General features: G+C 40.0%; 4 protein-coding genes across 4 annotated transcripts; 2 read left to right on the top strand and 2 right to left on the bottom strand.

Annotated features, from left to right (window-relative positions):
- The first annotated feature begins 5,272 nt into the window (after positions 1 to 5,272).
- On the top strand, positions 5,273 to 5,674 carry LOC115622496. The gene has a single exon (XM_030516442.1). The coding sequence runs from the start codon at positions 5,273 to 5,275 to the stop codon at positions 5,672 to 5,674; it is 402 nt and encodes a 133-aa protein (XP_030372302.1).
- Positions 5,675 to 6,930: 1,256 nt separating this feature from the next.
- LOC115622660 (N-acetylgalactosamine kinase) lies at positions 6,931 to 9,784 on the bottom strand. The gene is made up of 6 exons (XM_030516670.1): positions 9,654 to 9,784; positions 8,911 to 9,078; positions 8,677 to 8,850; positions 7,886 to 8,619; positions 7,295 to 7,499; positions 6,931 to 7,229 (listed from the first exon to the last, which is right to left on the bottom strand). Exons 2-6 carry the CDS (start codon positions 9,069 to 9,071, stop codon positions 7,043 to 7,045), a joined length of 1,461 nt encoding a protein of 486 aa, XP_030372530.1. The 5' UTR covers positions 9,072 to 9,078; positions 9,654 to 9,784; the 3' UTR covers positions 6,931 to 7,042.
- An 835-nt stretch (positions 9,785 to 10,619) lies between these two features.
- Positions 10,620 to 12,886, top strand: LOC115622741 (protein phosphatase methylesterase 1). Its single transcript, XM_030516787.1, has 6 exons — positions 10,620 to 10,832; positions 10,965 to 11,163; positions 11,249 to 11,358; positions 11,417 to 11,728; positions 11,792 to 12,034; positions 12,092 to 12,886. Exons 1-6 carry the CDS (start codon positions 10,762 to 10,764, stop codon positions 12,399 to 12,401), a joined length of 1,245 nt encoding a protein of 414 aa, XP_030372647.1. The 5' UTR covers positions 10,620 to 10,761; the 3' UTR covers positions 12,402 to 12,886.
- A 7,803-nt stretch (positions 12,887 to 20,689) lies between these two features.
- LOC115623062 (UPF0193 protein EVG1 homolog) lies at positions 20,690 to 21,794 on the bottom strand. Its single transcript, XM_030517241.1, has 4 exons — positions 21,514 to 21,794; positions 21,282 to 21,453; positions 21,021 to 21,220; positions 20,690 to 20,961 (listed from the first exon to the last, which is right to left on the bottom strand). The coding sequence occupies exons 1-4, from the start codon at positions 21,725 to 21,727 to the stop codon at positions 20,786 to 20,788; spliced, it is 762 nt and encodes a 253-aa protein (XP_030373101.1). The 5' UTR covers positions 21,728 to 21,794; the 3' UTR covers positions 20,690 to 20,785.
- Positions 21,795 to 22,170: the final 376 nt, after the last annotated feature.

Below are 22,170 nucleotides of genomic sequence, written 5' to 3'. Positions count from 1 at the left end.
TTTTAATTATCAAATACTATGTCTATTAATTAAATTATTACTCTTCGTTTGCAGAAATTGAAAAAGAAAACAAAACAAGGTCCTACGAATACAGCAGCAAAAAGGGAAACTAAAGTCATCATAAAGAAGACATATAACAAACAAACCTTATTTAAACATCAGCCCTCACAGTAAATATATGAAAATTAAATTCAGGTAACAATAAGACCACGGGTCAATCCAAAGTCAAAAATCTGCAAAGCAGATGTTAAGACAAATGACAAATGAAACTAAGGGAATAATGTATGTACATACTATATTTAAATGTCAATACACTGTTTTGCCCCTTTGTGCATTTTTAAACTCAAGCTTTCAAACACTGATTTCTTCAATCCATTACTATCAATTCTCAGCGTTCCAACATCTTCCAAGTCCAATGAATGTTGAAGGTGCGGCCACCAATGCTGATACTAATGTCAAGGAATATCCATTTTGGAGGATACTGTGTTAATTTGGATAAACTTGATTTGAATGCATAAATTAATATTAAATATAATACAAGACACTTATTTAAATTCAAGACTCTTTCACACTTTTGTGGACCATAAAGCATAAGCTACTGCTATGAACATGCTCTGGTACATCGTTCACAGGCGTAAATATTTTAAATAATAAATTTTATTATTACTAAGATGAAATATTATATTTGTTGATTTTTTTCGCTTATACAAATATTTACTAATATTTATACTATAGTGTGAAATTCTTTAAACTAATGCCATTGTAAAGTAAATTATTCGTATGAATCATCGTCGTGAAATCCTTATGCAATACACTTGTATTGGTTAGCCAATCTAAGTTGAGGAGAGAAAAGGTCAAAAACCAATCTCATTAACAACATAACAGCAATAATAATAAGCAACATAAACAATTTGCTTATTTTGCATGCAACAACCACAAGTATAAATGACTATTAATTAAATATCAAATTGGACACAGTCAATAAATAAAATCAACAATTGGCCACTCCCATAACAAAATTCATACAGCAACAACAGCCAAAACAACAACCATAATAACAATGGGGCAAGACAAGCCACGCACCTGCAACGCCAAGCTACGCCACCTACGCCAAGACAAGAAAGTTCAAGGCTATCATCAACCAACAATCTTACAGATAAACAAATGTCTTTAACCCGCCCAGTGAGCGCAAAGGCGAAGTAATCACAGACTCTCATTCTGGCAAGCTTCCGCATGAGCTGACAGCAGTTGAATAACCCGAGTGTAAGCAAAAACAACAAAGACAACAACTGCTCACAAATTAGGGTCAAACATGTGCAACATAGTCTCAGCCTCAGTTGAGCAGAAACAACAATAACTTCGCCATTAGATTCAGGGTCAGACAGCAGCTGCTCGCTTGGCTACACTTTCAAATCACAGTCAGATTCTAAGATCAACTTGTCAAGCGCACCTAAGTTAGTCAGCAAAGTATTTCAACAATTGTATTCAAGCACTGTGGGATAGGTAACGACTAATTCGGATCAACAGTTGGAGAGAGTGGAAATACTTTATAAATATAATTTATGTATTTTATGGAATGAATAAAATATGTCTCAGCAATTTTATTTTAATTTTTCGTTTGAAGGAGGGCAAGGTTTTAACTCTACGTAGAACATGAGATAATCTTAATATTTACAACAACAAGATGAAGTAAAGTAATAAAATAAATAGGGATATCAAGACATGAATGCTAACGGGTGGACGGACGGATGCTGATTAATGCTGAAAATAAAAGTTGGATCGGAGATGCGCATGGAAATACAACACTCTTCTTATCTGTGAGTCAGTTGAGTTGAAAATTTCCAAAAGAAAATGCGAAAATGCAAAGGCCATTTAATTTCACGGAAGCAACCAATATTATTTAACTGGCTTATACATTTCTGTAACCCACAGTGCGGCTGAGTAATATTTTAGTGCTGTGCGTAATTACGCGTTGAGGTGACCTTTTTTGGCGGGCGTTTTATGTAGAGCATGAGAAAAGATACATATTTGTGTAAACACAACCTTAGTTTGTCTGCTTAATGGCGCGGAGTAACAGAAACAACAATTACAACAACAATAGCTTGACCTAGGTCAGGTGTAATTTTTGTCTGCCACTAATTAAAGCCGCGTGCGCCAGCGCTCTTGTTTAAAGCAATTCTTAATTATTTGTAATGTAAACCTACCAACTGAATTATTTGCACGAATTCGAGTGCATTTATTTATTGTTGTTGTTGTTTTTCCTCCTTATTTTACGCCTTCGTTTGGAGCGCGCTCAAAGCTTCGAGTGGAAACTCAATACACAATACTTGCGTTGGCTTTTTGCCTTGTTTGCTTTAAATACTGTTGATATTGTTGTTATTGTTGTTGTTGTTATGCTCAATGTGGTTCGTGTGGCATTCAACAGCGTTCACATAAAAGTTGGCCGTCTCGCTATTCTAAGATCAGTTACAAACTAAACGTCGCGTGGTGCTCGGGAACGGAACGGATCTCAACTCTCGACTAGAAGTTGCAATTACAAATCAAATATTACTATTTATGTGAGTGTGTGCGTGCGTGTGGGAGTGCTATAATTGATTTATATTTAAGCCCTGCCCACATAAAATCGGGCTAATAATGTGATATGCCAAAAAGTGTAACGCATAACGTGGGCTTATGCTAATGCCTCAGACTCGATTAAAGCCTGCATACCGACAAGACCTTGACTTTGGTTTTCCGTTACAATACAAATGGCCCTGAAATTGCAACTTAATTTGTGCAGCCGCTTCACCTTGCATAAAATTATAACAAATTTTCCTTATTGACAGTTATTACACATTCATATAGAAGTTGTGCGGCTTTGGATCAATGCTAGTTTTAACTACGCGCGTCTTAATTAAAATATTTTTATTTCGAACGCTGTACAGAAATATGTGGACTTCATAAATGCCATAAAGTAGCAAATGTAATGGCCGAAACTTGTCACTTAAATCAGATGATAAAAAAGCTCAACAATATCTTTATATGCTGCAATCAGACCATTAACAAATATCACTGAAAATGTTCCGTTCTTGAAAAGTAAACATCAGATTTACTGATTATTCTTTCTTGCAAACTTTTTAGACTAATTGTTAATTAGTTACAGAATTTATAGAAAATACTCAGATATGTGCAGCAAAAAATAGGTCATACTATTTTCGTCGTAGCTAAAAAAGTTGTATTCATATTCTTATAAACGATAACTTCAAAAAATGAAACTTCATATACTTAATTCTTAAGTGCAGAGAAACCCTCTCAATTTCAGTTGCACGAATTTTTGTAGGTTCCGCATATTTAAGTTCTCATTTTATAAATAGCCCAATATTTTGCAATTGGTCTCAGTTCAGAACAATTTGGCAGTTTTATTTCCTGTTCAATAATGCTCTCCTTTCAAAATGAAATGAGGCTTAATCGAGTAAAAATAATACAAATAGAGACTGTCTGAAACACTTAATTAAAGGCAACAAACGCTTTTCGAGACAAATTTGTAGACCACACTGACAAATAGTCAGCTAAATACAAATTTTTTGGGGAACTTATCCAAACTCTTGGTTCTTGTACCTGTCTATATTTAAGTAAAAAACTATGGACCATCTAGTATTTATCGAAAATATACGGCTTCTTATTTGGAACACATTATTGCAACTAGTAGCTTTTTCAAAATGATTTCAATGCCATAAGAAAGAGAAGATGATAAAATGTAAAAACCCATACAGATAGTATTGCAAATTGTTTTTAAATACACAACAGAGCAGAACTTATCAGAGAGTAACAACTCCCCTCTCCACATCAATAAAACAATTCAACATTTGTTCTTTAAAAAATATTGTTTTTACAAATGAAATTAATCGAATAGCTCCTGCATTTCTCTACAGTAGCTTTACGCAATTATATAAACCTTCAAAACGAACGCAATTTGTTTCTTTTTCTGCACTTTCGATATTGTTTGTTGGGGAAGACTCGATTTCAAATTTCTTTCCCAAATAAACTCTTTTGTGTTCGTTACACGGTAGACTTCTTTTATGAGTCACATTTTATGCGAACTCAATTTTAGCGACACTTGCTCGAGTCCAGTGTTATCAAGAACTACAATTAAACGACCACAAAAACGTTACCACTGCACTTTGCAAGATCGAACAAAAAATTGTGCAAAAAGTTCATGGATAAGCGCCAGACAGCGACAATAAAAAGCAGCAACAACTGTGTATCTATGTATGTAACAACGACAATGGCTAAGGCTAGAGGCTGAGCTTAGATAAGTAGCGTCAAGCCTTCAGTCAAAACTGGTGCAACAGTCACTCGTTTTTTGCTGTTGTTGTTGTTGTTGTTGTCTAGAAGCTGAGCGATAATTGATTTTCCGTAAATAATTTATGACGCCTCGCAATTGACAGGCAGATTAAAGCGTCCAACAACAACGAATGCACAGTTTCTGTTACACTTGTATGGGCTTAGTTTTTGTTTGGGATATCATTTATTAATTTGCAATCACTAGAAGACAGAATAGAATGCAATGTTAAATCGCTGAAGAATATGTACAAAGTTTGGTATTTCAGAAAGTTTATTCGAATTATTAATATGCAACTGGCAAAACTATGCTATATGTTATTATGACACAACATAATATAAAATATTCTGTCTTTAAACACAAATAGGTAGAATTCTGAAACTGAAATTCAGTTTTTAATAGACATGTTTAACGAATATTAAACTCAAGTCAAAGTAAAAATGTGCGGATAGTGCCCGTCAATGAGAACGCTTATAGAACTCCCCGTTTCTTCTTGCCTTTGCTCTTCTTCTATGATTGGTTTTACCAGCATTTTATTTCGATTTTACGTAATTCCTTTTGTACTTATTTTGATATATAGTAATAGGTCCTATTACAAGTATTTTGCAAATTCAGCACCTCTCATCTATTATCAGCTTACCCAAAAGTTTACTCTGCTTGGGGCTTTCGTTAAAGTTTTTATTCACGGTCACAACAGCTCTAGCCGACGTCGTTAAATGGCAGCATCCTAAATAGCTTTATTTGGACAACCAAAATATTAGAAGCCGAATCAAACGCTCTTACACTGCAGATAACGAGAGAGCTAAATCAAAAGTTGATTTGAGACATATTCTATGTAGAATATAATAACCTTTTCTGGTGTCTTTTTCCGAAGCTCACTTTTGAACATTTTCCATAACTAAGTATTTACAACATGAAGTGTTTTTTTTTTTTTAATTTCTTTTTCAGATCATGTATGCCAGCCATGTTTCACTCTTACTGGCCTCTTGCTTGGCCCTTTCTATGCGATCAGTTGAAGCACAATTTTTCTACCATCAGGGCCTGAGTAACGCCCTGCCCAGTTTGTCTCTAACGGCGGCCTCACACTATGAGCCCGCATCGGCATATCAAGGATATGCAACAGCCGACGCACATCCTTCTGTAGTTAAGAACGCCCAATGGGAATCCGAGCTACCTCCAGAACTGTCAAAGAGTGCGCGTTTCTACAGTGATCCGCACATTGCAGCCAACTTGGCTAAGGAGTCGTTACTTACACGCAAGGAATCGGCCGTGGTGGACCGTGAGGCAGAGAAAATTCCACGCGAAGAGGTCTATAAGCTATTAAAAAATGCCGGCTACCTAAGTCGAAGATAAAAATTGAACAGTGGTTTAAAATATTTAAATGTGCCGATTGTTTTTTAGTTAGTTTGTAATTTGTTAATATATATGTATATTTTTTTTAACAAAAATCTATCCACGATTTTATGATTATTTCTGTACATGATTGAAGACCTTTGACCACTAAGCTTAAGTATAGCTTTGCTCGACATTTCTCGATAAAATAAACTAAGGGAATAAATATTTATGGAGAGGATTTGAATTGAGGACTAATGCATTGTTTAATTAACTTCAGACTCTTCGGGGATGAAAAATAATTTAGAGTCATTGTCACAATCTTCTTAAATATTAAAAAAAGTTAAGAAGAACCAATAGCTTCTCTGTGGCTAGTCTTAGTCTAGTTTATTTAAAGAGGCATCCTCTAAAATGTGTTTCGCCTGGATAACCCACACTTTATAATCATAAAATTTTGTTGTACGCCATGTTCTTGGCTTCAATAAATTTATATTTCAAGTCGCATAACTTATGAACTTATTTTGTGTGTCAGAAGCTAATGGTGTTTTCGGGTTTCAAATCCATTTAGCAGCTAGAGGGCTTGCTCTTACGCAAGGTGATGTCCTCCAGGCGGCGCATTTGGTCATGGGTCAGCTGTAACTCCTTGATATCCATGAGGAAGGTATCGGTAGGATGCTTGAGGCACTTCTCCCTCATGCGCCCGTAAAAGTAATGTTTGCAATCGCCGCACTGATACGACTTCGATGGGCGCTCACAGATGCATTGGACCGTCTTGCGGTCCATAGAGCTTTTTTCCCCTCATCCCGTTCATTGACAAAGAGTCGCCGACACTGTGATGTGCCAGACGATTGCGAAGTGGTTGGAGTTTTTTCGTGCATCATCACGCCACGATGGGAGTAAAGAAGCTTCAGACGAGCTGCTATGTCTTCGGGATCCCTTTTTGGGAACTTCTATCGGGGTATATTAAATTGTGAAATGCTCTTTGCTAACAGAATTTACTAATTCTGCGATTCTTTAATGTTTCTTTTGATGTCACTCAAATTTTTTTTAACAAGTACTGGGTTAAATAAATAGTAAATACTTTGATTTATAAGGAGCCATCCATTTTAATTGAGCTATAAATTGTATGTACATCGTCTTCTGATACATGACTAAATAATCAAGTTTGCTTTCAATGATAAAAATAGTGCCTGAAGCAAACTTTTCAAAAATTCAGCCGCAAATGGGGCAAACTGTTTTAGTTGTAAAACCAGTTGTTCCACCAAATCAAAATGCCGTTTTGTAAAGATATAAAGTTATATATCATATATGGTTATCAAAACTTGGAAGTACTACTACTACTACTTGAATATGTATGTGTATATATAAAGTATAAACATCTGTATCCAATTATTGCACATACAACTCGGCGCCATTACCAGGAAATGTGGCGAAAACTGCGTCATTAAAATCATTTGCCTGATAACGTTCCAGTATGTGGGTAGGTAAATGAGCAAAATATTCACGTTTCAGCACATTAATATATTCAGCAGCTGCATCAATTGAATCACACATCGCCACAATACAACCACCCCAACTGAAAATAAGGAGAAGCAGCAGTTGAAAATTCGATATGTTCAGAAAATATCCTCTCAGGCTTACCCGGCTCCTGTAATGCGTGCACTTACGCCACATTTTGCGGATATGTCTATTAAACGTTCCACATCGGGATGTGAGCATTCGTAGAGCTCCCGTAGACTGTGATGCGACTCGCGCATTAGCTGGCCAAGCTTAAGAGTGTCCTGTTCATTGGCACGGCCCGCCAATTTCTCACATATATCACGAAATTTGGTCACACGGCCAGTTTCTGTAAAAATATTTGGATAAAACATTACATATTACATTTTGAAAATAGTATTTCCATTTATAAAGGATTGGAGATGCTAATGCATATCATTAGCTCGTCTATGTACATATATGGATCTACATTTAACGAAATAAGCCTAAAGAATATATGAACCTCGATTAACGCAGACGATGATCATACAAATAATTCACATAGACACATAAATTGAAATTATGTAAAAATGAATATATGGATATGATTTCTAAGTACGTTGCAAACTTAAATAATATGGAAAAGTGTCTAGGTTCGGGCTAAAACTTCGATTTAACTCTTAAATACATTTTCTACATATTTATATATGAGGTTATGTGAATTAAGATCGGGTATATAAGTATAAGGCTACCCACCCTGTATAACGTGAGCAGCTCGCTGTCGCAACTTGAATTCTTGCATATGCTGCGTGTTCGGCGTTAGAAATTGGGTCTCTAATTCTTGCTCCGTAATTCCCAGTTCCTTGCATATGTCAGCACGTGTGTAGACTGGTTTTATTAGCACTTGCTCGACCAATTTCTCGTAGGACGCATTATCGAGGTCACAGGCATCTTCAAGATCAATGAATCTGATGACTTGGCGCCAGTTAGGCAATTTCTTGTGCTTGGCCAGCCAACGTGTGGCCAAACGACATTCAACCACACGTTCGTTGTAGTCCGAGGATGCAGCCTTATTCTTCTCAGCCAGACTGTTGGCCACCACAAAGCATTTGCCAACGGGTAGGACAATTGGTGTTCCCTTTAGCTTCGGATGAAACTCAATATGCTGGGCACATCCTGCTTTTCCTAAATAGGCTATAGCCTGATCCATGCCACCACTTTGGGTGCCAATGTAGCACTCGCAGCTTGCCGATATAGAAGCCAGCTCCTTGCGGTCCAGCGGCATGTTCTGCACATGGGCCGTCGCCAAGACAGCAGCGCTGACCAAAGCACTGGAACTGGACAAACCCGATGCTGGGGGCACATTACCGCTAAGAGCGACTTTCATGCCCAAGGGACGCCATTTGCCGCCTAGTGCTTCCTGAATACCCTTCACGCCACAAAGATAATAATTGTACCAGGCCGGACCACCAGTTTTGGGTAGCACAATGCTGAAATTCGAGCTGGGATTAGTACACATCACATCTTCTTTTGTAGGGGCTGCTTACTTTACCGACTTCAGATCACAACTAAAGTCGCTGAATTTGCCTTCGTCCAGATTTCGTAATTGCAGTTTTGAATCCTTCGGCGTGCGACCGATAGCCAAGATAATGCTCTGATCAATGGCCATGGGCAGCACGGGGTATCCACAATAGTCCACATGTTCGCCAATAATGTTCACACTGCAGTCATATAAATATTTATAAGTGGTATACACAATTCAAATTTTAAGAATAACTTACCGGCCAGGCACCCGCACATAGAATTCGGGCTCTTCGCCGAATTGCTTTTTATAGAATGTACCCAGCTCCTGCAGACGTGTATAAATTTTAGCCTTGGAAGTTAGCTTTTGTACTTCAACATGCTCCGCACCCCCAACGTGTCCATTTCCATTAGCTGACATATTATTCCTAAAACGTTGACGGTTACAAATGATTATTATATGGGGTTAAATTCGTTATTGTGCTGCAATGACGCAGTGCAATGTACTGTAAACGTGTCGCAAATAAACTTGTTAATGCAAATACGACAGCAATTCAAATAAATAGCAACCAACACGTACAAACATACGTATCAAAGTAAACATAAACAGAGGTGCAAATGACTGCTTATCAGTCCACGTTACCTTATCACAGAGTCAAAACGGACAATTGTACAATTACAACTAACTAAGCATGACGGCTTAATCACTAAAGGAAATTTAACACTTGCTGCTAATCAACATAAGCTGCTGTTGCAAATTTGTTCTTAATTGAAAAAACAAATTTATAACCAGAGAGTAAGAGAGAGAAAACAGAATGCAACGCGCATCTGCCGGTAATGGCGGGAGAGTGAAATTAACAGCTGAGCTGACGGCATTGCCAGATGATAAAATTGCATAATTGGCGGCTTGTTTAAATGTATTCTAGCAAAATGCACTACGCACGCAAACCAAACTTATATTTTACTGCATGATCGTTTTTAAAAGTCTTTTCTACATACATACTTTGTTAGTTAAACAATTCTATGCTTATCTTTGCGTAGCTTTCCTAAACACTTGTGTCGCTTTTACTTGTTATCAGAGTCAAGTTTCAATGACTTTGTTTTTTATGACAGGCGTGATGTGAACGCTACGAATGCTAGCACCCAACTAACAAATTGTTCCCATTAGGTTTCCGCTTTTGTTATGCCTACTATCGCTACCATCGTAATTCCGTATTTTGTTTAAAAGAGGGACAAACTTGAGTTTTATTTACATTTGTTGTGTTGTTATCAGATCAAGTGGGTCACGCAGTCTTCATGCAACGGATCATCACTCTTTTTGCCTACCAAATGTGTTTTGTCGAAACAGGTTTCCTAATTAATTATGCATAGTGTTCAAGAAACGTGTTTTTGAAAATGCATTTGCTTTTCTTTATAATATTTTGGTTTTGGGGACTTTTTAGTGCACATGTGAAATGTATGTGACCAGCAGCGTGCTTCTTTAAAAGTATATGTGTGCATGCTCAAGTGCTTGTTTATGTGATTAAGTGAACGATATTTTAATGTATTATAGTTTACTCGTGCATGCGGCAAGTTAATGTGCAGTAACCTTTAATTTAACCCTAATCACGAACCATACAACATATATTGTGTAGATAGACTATATTTAAAATGAGTTTCTACCGTTAAATAAAATGATGGATGCTGCTACTATCTGGCAATCTTTATTTGGCCAAGTGGCAGCATAACTTACTGGAGCTGTAAGAACTGACAATAGCGCGATTGAGATATTTATATATACACATGTTCAAATCGAAATAAGTATATTATGTATAAAGTATTAATTTCAAAAATAATTGGCACAAAAACTTTAATAGATTTTAAAGCATACTGCCAATAATCGATATTTCTGGCACTGCTATCGACTATTCTCCTCAAATGGCAACAACTTTGGCAAACTCATTCAAGTGGTGACAGTGACAACTCTATTTCTGATGTAGCCGCAACGAAAAACGAAAATTTGCTATATTATAATTTAAACTAGAATTGAGTAGAGAATCAGGTGCAAATAAGAAGGAGTTGAATTAAAAGGAGCTACAGATAACAAAAACGCGCAGACAATCGAATAGAAGATGTCTAGTTTACAACGTACAATTCTCAAGGGCAAATTGCCACCCACAATCACTGGGCGCATAGGCAGAGCGTAAGTTTTTTTTTTTGATGCTACACTGCTGCTATTGCTGGCGCGCACAACAATGTTTATAAGTGTGTGTGTGTGCGTGGGCAAGTGGAAAGGTGACAGCATCTAATTAATAGTTAATCGTTTCAATTACAGTGACTCCTTTAAAAAGTCGCGCATACGCGATTACACCCCAGTCATGTGGAGTGATTTTTTTGCTGAGAAGGAGGACGTCATGATTGATGAGCAGCGTACCTTTCGAATCTATCGGACCAAAAAACCCGAAAAGCCTGGACCAGTAATTTTGCTGTTACATGGTGGAGGATACTCAGCACTCACCTGGGCACACTTTTGTGTATGTATTGAAAAGTGCAGCGTGCCTGCAATTGTCGACATAAAGGGCGGTGTATAATTTCAGTATTCTGCATTTTGCATTTTAGTCAGAAGTCACAAGCATGATACACTGTCAGTGCTTGTCCATCGATTTGCGTGGCCATGGCGATACAAAGACGGATAATGAAGATGACTTGTCGGCAGATACGCTGTCAAAGTAAGTGACACAGCTTATTGGTTTTAAGTGTAATTTAAATTGGTTTGTAACCTTTTAGGGATATTGGCGATCTGATATTAAAGCTCTATCCCGATGAGGTGCCACAAATCTTTGTCGTAGGACATTCAATGGGCGGCGCAATTGCTGTGCATTTTGCTCACATGGCTCTTGTGCCCAATTTGATTGGCATTACTGTCATCGATGTCGTTGAAGGCACAGCCATGGAAGCGCTCGCCAGCATGCAAAGCTTTTTACGTTCGAGGCCCAAATACTTCCAGAGCATACCCAATGCTATAGAATGGTGCATACGTAGCGGACAGGTACGAAATGTGGATAGTGCCAAAGTCTCAATGCCTGGACAGATAATCAAGTGAGTAGATAACCACTTTAAAAGCAATAAATTTAAGTCAATTGAACAAATTTTTTTTATCAGCTGTACAACGAATCAGCTAGCAACGAATGACCTGCCCTTGCCTGATGAAGAGCTTGAAGCTGCCCAGCACACCAGTATGTTTCCGAATCCATTCAGCATTTCTGAAGACGAAGAAGTCGGCAACAGTGCTGATGATGCCGCAGCATCTGCCACCGATGAGGCCAGTGCCAATGATGATTCAGCAAATAGTGCAGACTTCAAAAAGCCCATTACGACCAAAGCACAGACAGATGCAGCAAAGAAGTAAGCACAGAGGTGCAGCATCAAGCAGCAGCATTAATGACATTTTTTTGCTTGCAGTTACACTTGGCGTATTGATCTATCTAAATCCGAAAAATATTGGGTGGGCTGGTTCTCGGGCCTCAGCGACAAGTTCCTTAATTTACGTCTCCCCAAGCAGCTGCTCCTGGCTAGCATCGATGGATTAGATCGCACACTAACCGTCGGCCAAATGCAGGGCCGTTTCCAGATGCAAGTCTTGGCACGATGCGGACACGCCGTGCACGAGGACCGTCCACATGAGGTTGCCGAGGTAATTAGCGGTTACTTAATACGCAATCGCTATGCGGAGGCAGCCGGTGAGTTCCGTTGCCACATGCCCTCCTGTTGAATATTTTATTCCTTGTACAAATTTTTTGGCACAAGCGCTAAAACAAATAACACAAATAGTTGTCTATTTTTTAATGGAAAATTATATGTAATGTACTAGGTCGCGAGACCGAAGCGCATGCGTGTATATGCAACAAGTAGTGTATAATAACAAGCCGATACATAAAATATTGATATAGACTACATATACTCTACTTATTTATTCGATTTTACAAATATACAATTATTAACTCTTGAATTTATATTAATTTATGCTCGTTTTGCCAATCGAACAATGAGAAGTATTCAGTAATTACTTTTGTTCCCAAAGTTGGGCTTCTTACCTTGTTAATATATCTGTATGTGTGCGTGTATGTATTTGTATTTAATGTGTGCCAGATTTAGTTATAATTAACACATGTTTACTATTACTATTATGTATAAATATATATATTAATATATATTTATGAATCCAATCAATTCAATAAAGCTATATAATTAATCGATCGAAATTCTTTTCGAATTATATTTAATTTTGTGCATTAATAATGCATTCGAAAACGATATTGTAAGTGTGAATGTATATGTATCCCTGAAAATACATGATGATTTTAATATCTCTGGAGGGTGTGGTCTAATTTTATTTTTGTACATGTATATTTCGCTGCATAAGTTACTGTATAGTGATGCAAAGCTATATATGAACGCAAATACCGCTGAATTTCTGCAAAAAAGGAGCTAAAGCTATATACACATATTGTTCTGTTATTTGTGCTAAATAAAGAATCTAAAACTATCTTCCTTGAATTCGAAATAGAATTAAGAATATACTATACTAGCGCCCTGCTCCAGCTTCGCGCGGGTATTTTTACAAAATTTTTAAAAATTATACATTTTATAATACACACGCACTTAGCACACATACACCCTTCTTTTTGCTATGAGTAACTATGAAGGAGTAAAATTTATTTTGGATATTATTATTTTATGATCTTTTGTTCGTTTTTAGTTTTTTTGTTATTCTTTATTAGGTCAGAGGTTCTCTGTAAAAGATATTTGATGTTTTATTTTGTGGTAGCAAAATAAATTGATTTTCAGAACCTCCGACTCGTGATAGGTCAACATACCGTAAAACATTGCTTTCGTATGTCGCTCCTCACTAATTTGAAGGCTTGGCCTGGGACTACCGGAAATTGAAGCCATATAAATGATCAAATGGGATCATCGGTATCCTCGTTATATTAGCTAGTTTACCAATTGCTGGGCCGTTGATAATTCTTTCTAATCTTAAATTGTCCTGCTATTCCTTAATAAACAGCCTCGTCCCATTGCACATGCTTGGAAGGCTTGAATTTCTCAAAAGCACGATTGCAATTCCGAATTTCACCGTCAATTCATGTTGCGGCAGCCCAGAAGGGTTTAGTGAATTTAAATATTGTATAATCATAAGCTTTTTTATGATTCCAAATATGCGAAATTATGTTGGCGAAATAATTGCAAAATAAGCGAAACGAAATTGTTCAATTTAAAAGATGTGCACAAATGTTTATTTTGCATAGGTAGCGATCGCCGAGATTTACAAAGTTTATGCTGGTAGACGGAAAGCTAAGCTTCTCCGTACCAGATGCGATAACGAAAAATGAACTTGACTTGCAGAGTTAGCGACAATAACTAGTACATATGTGGCGGCTGCGCAGCAGCCTATGCAAATTTATGGCAACAAAAGGAAACGTTAAGTGCTCGGCTTGCTATGCAAAGCAAGCGACAAGAAAACGAGCACTTTGCATTGAGTTATTTACGTTACTTATTAACTATGATGTGCTGCTGGTTTTGGCTGTTTTTGGCCGGATGACCAAACATACTCCCCCTGTTGAAGAACCAGGGTCTTCAACAACATCTTGTTTCGGCAGCGGGCATAATTTGCGAACGGCTCGCCGAATGGTTCCAGTGGAAGTCCTCAATTCTGCAACTCTCGACACGCCATCTGCGCCGCTGATGAGGCTGACCACCCTTGCTAATGGCCATTTGAGGGGCGGCAAATTCTCGTCCTTGACCAGAACGACATCATCAATGGAGAGTCCAGGCTGCGACACTCGCCATTTTGAGCGCTGTTGAAGAAGCGTCAAGTATTCTTCACGCCAGCGAGCCCAAAATATCTGCTGGTAGTACGTCACGCGCTGCCATCGATCCAGCCGATTGAAATTGAGCTTCGTCAGATCAGGCTCAACGTACGTTGACAGCGGAGCAGCACCAAGAAAATGAGCTGGAGTCAAGACATCGAGATCTGCTGGATGTTCTGAAAGGGATAACAATGGGCGAGAATTAATAATTGCCCCGATATGGCATACAAGCGTGCGCAGTTCATCAAATTCGAGCAGCGATAGTCCGACGGATCTGTAGAAATGATGCTTGGCAGTCTTTACAGCCGCTTCCCATAGACCACCAAAGTGAGGCGAGCGCGGCGGAATGAAACGCCAATCAATACAGTCAGCAAGGCAAAATTCTTGCACAGCCTGCAGGTGCTCGCTGGATTCAAAAAGACGCTTTAGCTCAGCCATCTCGTTCCGTGCGCCAACGAAATTTGTAGCGTTGTCAGACCAGATCCTCGTAGGTCGACAGCGCGTCAAAATAAAGCGTTTAAGTGCATTTAAGAATGCTCCGGTGGTTAAATCCTTCACCAACTCCAAATGCACAGCCTTGGTGGCGAAGCAAATGAAAATGCAAATATAGCATTTTATTGGTGCCTTATTGCGGACCTCGCTTTTGTAGAAAAACGGCCCACAAAAATCCACACCAGTGACCATAAAGGTATGTGAAGCATCAACTCGATCCTTTGGCAGGTCAGCCATAACATGCTCCACAAGACGAGGCTTGGCTCGAAAACAAATGGTGCATTTGCTGACTACGCTGCACACTGTTTTCCGACCGCCAATTGGCCAATACTGCAACCGAATTGAGGCCAGCAATGCACGAGGTCCAGAATGCAGATTACGGACATGGTAGTGCATAATGACTGAACGCGTGACTGGATGACGCCTTGGAAGTATAATTGGATGCTGGGCTTCAAAGTCGAGCGCAGAGTTACTTAGACGGCCACCAACGCGCATCAATCCAGAGCTGTCGAGAAACGGAGATAAAGAAAGACAGGAGCTAGACGATTTCAAAGTGTGTCCGGCCTGCAAGGTCTTGTATTCGTCCCGAAGCGTAGACATTTGAATTGAGCGCATCAACAGCAGTGTACCATGACGGATGCAGTCCACCGATAGCCCAGGAATTCGTACACGGTGCAGGAACTTGTATACATATGCAAACACGCGCTGCAGCTTTCCAAATGTGTTAACATATTTGCATTGCTGTGCAATGTCTTCGCACAGTGTGGTGCTTACAAACACTTTAGAGCGCTGCTCAGGAAGCGACGAGACGGAATTGCAAGACTCTGGCCAAGAAGATTTATCTTTCGTCAGAAATGCGGGACCATGTAGCCACAAGTTGGACTGGACTAATTCGCTGGGCAAAGCTCCACGTGAAAGTATGTCCGCAGGATTTAAATCGGTTGGAATATATCGCCATTCCATGCCAGAGGTCAACTCTTGAATAGTTGCGATGCGATTGGAAACGAAAATTTGAAACCTGGATGGCTCGCTGCGAATCCAAGATAGCGCTACTGCAGAATCAGACCAACAATAAAACTTGCAGTCGAATAACTCCATACGAGATATTTCGTTTATGAGTTGTGCCAGCAAAACGGCTCCGCACAACTCTAGTCGGGGCACGGTCAACGATTTGAGCGGCGCCACACGAGATCTGGAACACAGCAGCTCCGCACGAGATTGGCCTTGCGTGGTCGAAATGATGTACACGCAAGCTCCATAGGCATCTATGCTGGCATCACTAAAACCATGCACTTCAATGGAAACACCAACAGAAAGTGCAAGCCTTGGAAATTTCAGCTGCTTTGTGCGCTCAAAATCTGCAATAAGATTATGCCAAGATGTTGTCAATGATGCTGAAAGGCTTTCATCCCAATCAAGCCTTTCTCTCCAAAGCGCCTGCAGGAATATCTTAGCCTTTGCGATTACTGGTCCAATAAGGCCAAGCGGATCATAAAATCTGGCAATAGTTGACAAAACAGTGCGCTTGCAAATTCGACCAGATGTCAATGCTGGCAGAAACGTGAAAATGAATAAATCCGTCGCAGGATCCCACGACAGTCCTAGAGTTTTTGTTATGTCGCTGCCATCATCAAACTTAACTAGAGTTTCTTTGTCTTCTTCCGGAACTTGTTTGAGCACATCAGGATTGCTGGAGCACCACTTCCTTAGCTTGAAATTAGCCTTGGCAAGTAGCCCTGTGGTTTGTCTCATAATTTCTATGACTTCGTTTGTAGAAGCACCACCAGTGATTAAATCATCAACATAAAAATCGCGGCGCAAGATATCGGAGCCAATAGGAAATAGCTCATGCTCATCTTCAGCCAGCTGATGCATAGTGCGAACGGAGAGAAACGAGGCAGGCTTTGTACCGTAAGTGACGGTATCAAGACGGAAAACTTGAATAGGCTTTTGAGGCGAGTCACGCCATAGAATGCATTGAAAATAGCTATCCGGATTTGATACTCGCACGCAGCGGTACATCTTGCAGATGTCTCCTGTTAAAGCGATAGGAAACGTGCGAAATCGAAGAAGCGTGTTTGCGAGCTTTGACTGAATGGAAGGACCAGCCATTAGGATGTCATTTAAAGAATGACCAGAGGATGTGGATGCGGAACCGTCAAACACGACTCTCAACTTTGTCGTTGTGCTGTCCTCCTTCAGAACGCAATGGTGCGGCAGGAAATACTTGCACAAATTTAGCGAAACTGGCGATACAAGCGACATATGACCCAACTCTAAATACTCCTTAATGAATGCAGAGTACTGTGCTTTGAGAAGTGGATTGCGTTCTAACTTTCGCTCCAAGTTTATGAACCGACGATAGGCTTGCGTATAGGAATCGCCAAGCAGATCTGTGCTGAGCTTTACAGGCAATCGGACGGAATACTCGCCAGTACGCAGGCGCCTGTAATTAGCCTTGAAATGCTCCTCGCAGTCGAACTCTTCTTTGGTGAGTTTTACAGCCGGATCGACACCACTTTCGAGTTCCCAAAAAGAGCGAACCATCTGCTCGATTCGTGTATTGCAATCCTGTGTAGACGGAGACTTGGATGCAACCAAAGCAGATTTCTGACGCTGCGAGCCACCTCCAGTAACTATCCAGCCCAAACGAGTCTTTTGCAGAAGTGGCAGGCCATCAGCCAGTTTAATCTGACCTACGCACAACAACTCGTAGAATACATTGGCACCGATAAGCATATCAATTTGCTGTGGCTTGAAGAACGCCGGATCAGCTAAGCGGACATTGCTTGGTATATCCCAATGAGATATGTCAACCGTGAAATTTGGTTGGTTCTCAGTAATGGAAGGAGCGACCAAAGCAGTAATATTTGCGGAATAGTCAGTGACCAATGATTGCAAGCATAAGTGCACAGTGCAACCATCAGACTTGAAACTGACGTCACCAAGACCAGACACAGAGGCCGACGACTTGGTCTTTCGAAGTTGGAGCCGGTGAGCGAATCGCGAAGTTATTATGTGCAACTGTGATCCGGAATCGAGCAGTGCACGGCAGGGTACCCAAGTCCCGGCGCGATTTTGAATGCTGATGACAGCGGTGGCCAAGAGCACAACATCTGAGCCGAGATTTTGGGCAGGCAATGAAGCAAGCGATGATGGCGAAACAGCTGCGAGAGCGCTACGTGGCAGTAACAATGAAGACGGCCGCGAGTGTAAGTCAGAAGCGGACGATTGCTCAGGCATCAAATTTACGGCAGCTGAATTATTAAAATGCAATAAACTGTGATGTTTGGCACCACAGGTTCTGCACGATCCAGAATTGCAAGTTCTCATTCTGTGTCCCTTTCTAAGACAATTTATACACAGAGAGAGGCGTTTCGCTTCCTTTAAACGAAGTACAGGCGACAAATTACCAAAAAGTGGGCAACTGTATATTTCGTGTGCATTTATGTCACAAAACAGACAACCATTTGCGGATGGGTTAGTGGCGACAAACGAGCGTTTGGTGTTAGTGTTTTTGTTCTTTCCCACCTGATAATTCGACGAATATGATGCCATTGCATGCTCGATGTTTTCCAATTTTTGGCACCTGCTATCCAAGAACGTCGCAAATTGCTCCCACGACGGTATAACGTTTAATGGGGCGGCTTCCTCCCACTTTGCCTGCGTCGCAGCATCCACCTTGCCCAAAATTGTCTGAACGACGATGCTGCCAGCTACATCTTGCATATTGCCCAAACTCAACAGTGCACGCATATTTGCGTTGACTTTGTCGGACAACTCTCGCAGCTTGCTTGTAGTTTCAGCCTTTTTAATGCCCAAAATCTCGGAGATGTGTGCCTGGAAAATAAGACGCTTATTGTTAAACCGCTTGTCGAGTAGGTCTAACGCCACTGAATAATTTGCACCACTTATCTCAAGCGCACGAATCGTGCCCAACGCAGATCCTCTTAAGCTTGACCTCAAATGCTGCAACTTTTCCACATCGGAGAGATCTGGATCCTTGGCGATCACTGATGTGAACATCGAAGCGAAATCTGCATATTCAGTATATCCACCACTGAATGTAGGCAACTTAAGCTCAGGCAAACGAGACCGAGTTATCACAATGGTAGACTGATCATCTTGCCGAAGCGTCGAACACGGCGGCGCGCCAGATTGCATCCTTTGTATTGCATTTAGCAGGCGGCCCTCCAAGCAGACCACCAGCTCAGCAAAGTTGCAGCGCAAACTGCTGCCAATCTCGTCAAAGTCCAGCTCCTCTAATTTGTCATGCACCAAATTAAAAGAGGCCTGAATACTTTGCAGCATTTCCACACGTTTTCGCAGCTCACTTTCTGAAATATTGTCAATTTCACAATCATTTATTTTATTTTGAATAGAAAGCGCCCACGCATATAATGATTGCGCCTTGCGCTTATAAAACTCAACACTATTGCTCGTAGCTTGCACTGCATTGCCCACAGCTGTTGACGTCGAAGCTGTTGGCGCAAGCGTCGCTGCATCAGCTACGTCAGCAGCAGCTGATGCGACAGCTTGGAAGGCGCGCATTTGACCGTCGCTCTCAGACATTGTGAACGCGAGAGAGAACCGAAAACCGAAAATAGCAGAGATAAATGACGCGCGCGAATAACTGTTTTATCTGCTGATGTTCGTTGCCCTCAAAAACGTCGCTTCACACGGCTGCTTATTGGCGGTACAGTAGGCACTATGAACTTATATTTTTGCACTTATGTACTTGAATATTTTTTGTGTACAATGAGCTCAATTATGTACGCTTTTGTTTTTTAACGCGATTAAGCAAGGTTTTGTGGAATTATTAATCACGTCGGGGTCACCAAAATGTATAATCATAAGCTTTTTTATGATTCCAAATATGCGAAATTATGTTGGCGAAATAATTGCAAAATAAGCGAAACGAAATTGTTCAATTTAAAAGATGTGCACAAATGTTTATTTTGCATAGGTAGCGATCGCCGAGATTTACAAAGTTTATGCTGGTAGACGGAAAGCTAAGCTTCTCCGTACCAGATGCGATAACGAAAAACGAACTTGACTTGCAGAGTTAGCGACAATAACTATTACATATGTGGCGGCTGCGCAGCAGCCTATGCAAATTTATGGCAACAAAAGGAAACGTTAAGTGCTCGGCTTGCTATGCAAAGCAAGCGACAAGAAAACGAGCACTTTGCATTGAGTTATTTACGTTACTTATTAACTATGATGTGCTGCTGGTTTTGGCTGTTTTTGGCCGGATGACCAAACAAATATCTTCAATATTAATCACGGTGTCGATCGATTTCTAATGTTTTATTTGGCTGGAGGCTTTTAAATAATATTGCATAATATTTAAAGTGAAAATGTTTCAGGAGGTTTTAGGGTAATTTTTTTACACCTTTGGATACATTATTGGCGTTTTAGTAAGGATTCCATTTTTTTTTTGCAAATATAATATAGCCCATGTTCACCGTCGATAGTGTAGCTTCCCAACAGTGAAAGAATCCATTAAATGGGTCCAGTAATATTAGTATAGATTTATGGCTAATTTGCCAAACTTTAATGTTTCCTTGATACCCACCGGGTTCATTTAAATGATCCTTTATTAGTGCGCCTGTAAGGCCATTGTTGTTCCTTTTTTCCCCCCCTTCAGATCTGATAAGATTTAGAGCCGGCTTAGGAAATTCGAACAAAGTATTTATTTGTGGGGCCAACAATATTTTTAATTTATTGAAAATATATTCTTTATAACATTAAACACATTTCAAATACAGTTTCTGGGCAATTTGCGCTTCGCTTAGTCTACAAAACGAAAGCAACCAGAGGCTTTTAGTTTGGCTTTAGTCTCCAGAGCTCGAATGCGATGTAAGCGCTCTGATATTTGATCACGTATCTCAGCACGATACTTTTTACCCTGACCTATTTCCTCCATTTCGGCTAACCAATTGGCACGTTCATTTATCTGATCCAGCACTGCAAAAGAACTTTATATGTAGTTCCCACAGAAGTATTTTTTTTTGATGCCAACTTACATTCATTGATGATGTCCTCCTCGCTTACTTGCGCCTCCTCACGAGGTCTACGCTTCGGCTTTATGGCAGGATCTGGCAAAACGGTGCCGGCCATCTTCAATTGCAGTTGGGCCTTAGCCTTGTCTATGGGCATACGATTATCGGTTGGCGGTCTGTAGTAGCTTTGATTAAAAGCGCCACTAGCCATGATATTCTTGAGGCTGTAATTTGTTATACAAGTAATTAGAAACGTGTTTTCTGAATTGAAAACTTTTCAATAACCTCTTCCGCTTGGCATTGCGAGCACGCTCCAAAATGGCGAGTGTCTCCTTATCGGGATCATTGCTAGTATTAGGTCGAGGCGGTTGGGGCAATGGCAGCGGATCGCCATTACGCAGAGTCTCATCGATGCGTTTGCGCATTAGCATCGACATTTTAGACTCCTTGACAAGCACTATCAGAAAAATGTACTGTAGAGAGATGGATCCTCTTAAGAGTTAGTCATGTAGCTTACATCTTATCAAATCGGACGTCTCCTTGCTGTACTGGACTTTAGGTGTGTGGAATAGGCCACCAGGAGGAATGCGTTCGCTGGGCCACAAGGGCAACTGCTCCTCGGAGGAACCATTTTTTTGGACGCCATCTGGACCGATCTGCGTGCTAGCCCCGGGCGGTATGCTATTGGCATAACCACTCAACTGAACATGGTTGAAGCGTTGGTTACTCATCTCCTTTTGCTATCGAAATTGAATTTTGCTGGAATTTTATTTTTATTTTCGTGTGTGTTCTCTTGTACTGCTCCAATGTGTTTCAAGTGAAGTTTTGTTGAATTTCAAACAACAACCCAACGCATGGCAACCTGCGTTGTTAGGTAACCTGTCGAGCAAAACGATTTTTAAAAATAGAAATTAAAATTGTAGAATACTGCAGTACGGCTTGTTCGCCTATGGCATACCCTTAACTCTGTGAACTGATTATTTATGAGACTGCAGAATTGTTGTTAACAATTTCGTTGCACTCTTAAACATCACGATCGAACTACATAGAGGTCTGTTCTCCCTAAGTTCGAAAAATTGGCATTGAACAATGAAATTTGCTATTCTGCCACATATGCTGTACTTTATCCGTAGAAGATGGAATATAGTTTTAACAGCAATTTCATGTAAGCTTA

This window comes from Scaptodrosophila lebanonensis, unplaced genomic scaffold, assembly GCF_003285725.1.
Source record: "Scaptodrosophila lebanonensis strain 11010-0011.00,11010-0021.00 unplaced genomic scaffold, SlebRS2 tig00000043-arrow-pilon, whole genome shotgun sequence".
Lineage (NCBI taxonomy): Eukaryota > Metazoa > Arthropoda > Insecta > Diptera > Drosophilidae > Scaptodrosophila > Scaptodrosophila lebanonensis.
This window is presented reverse-complemented; position numbering and strand designations above follow the sequence as displayed.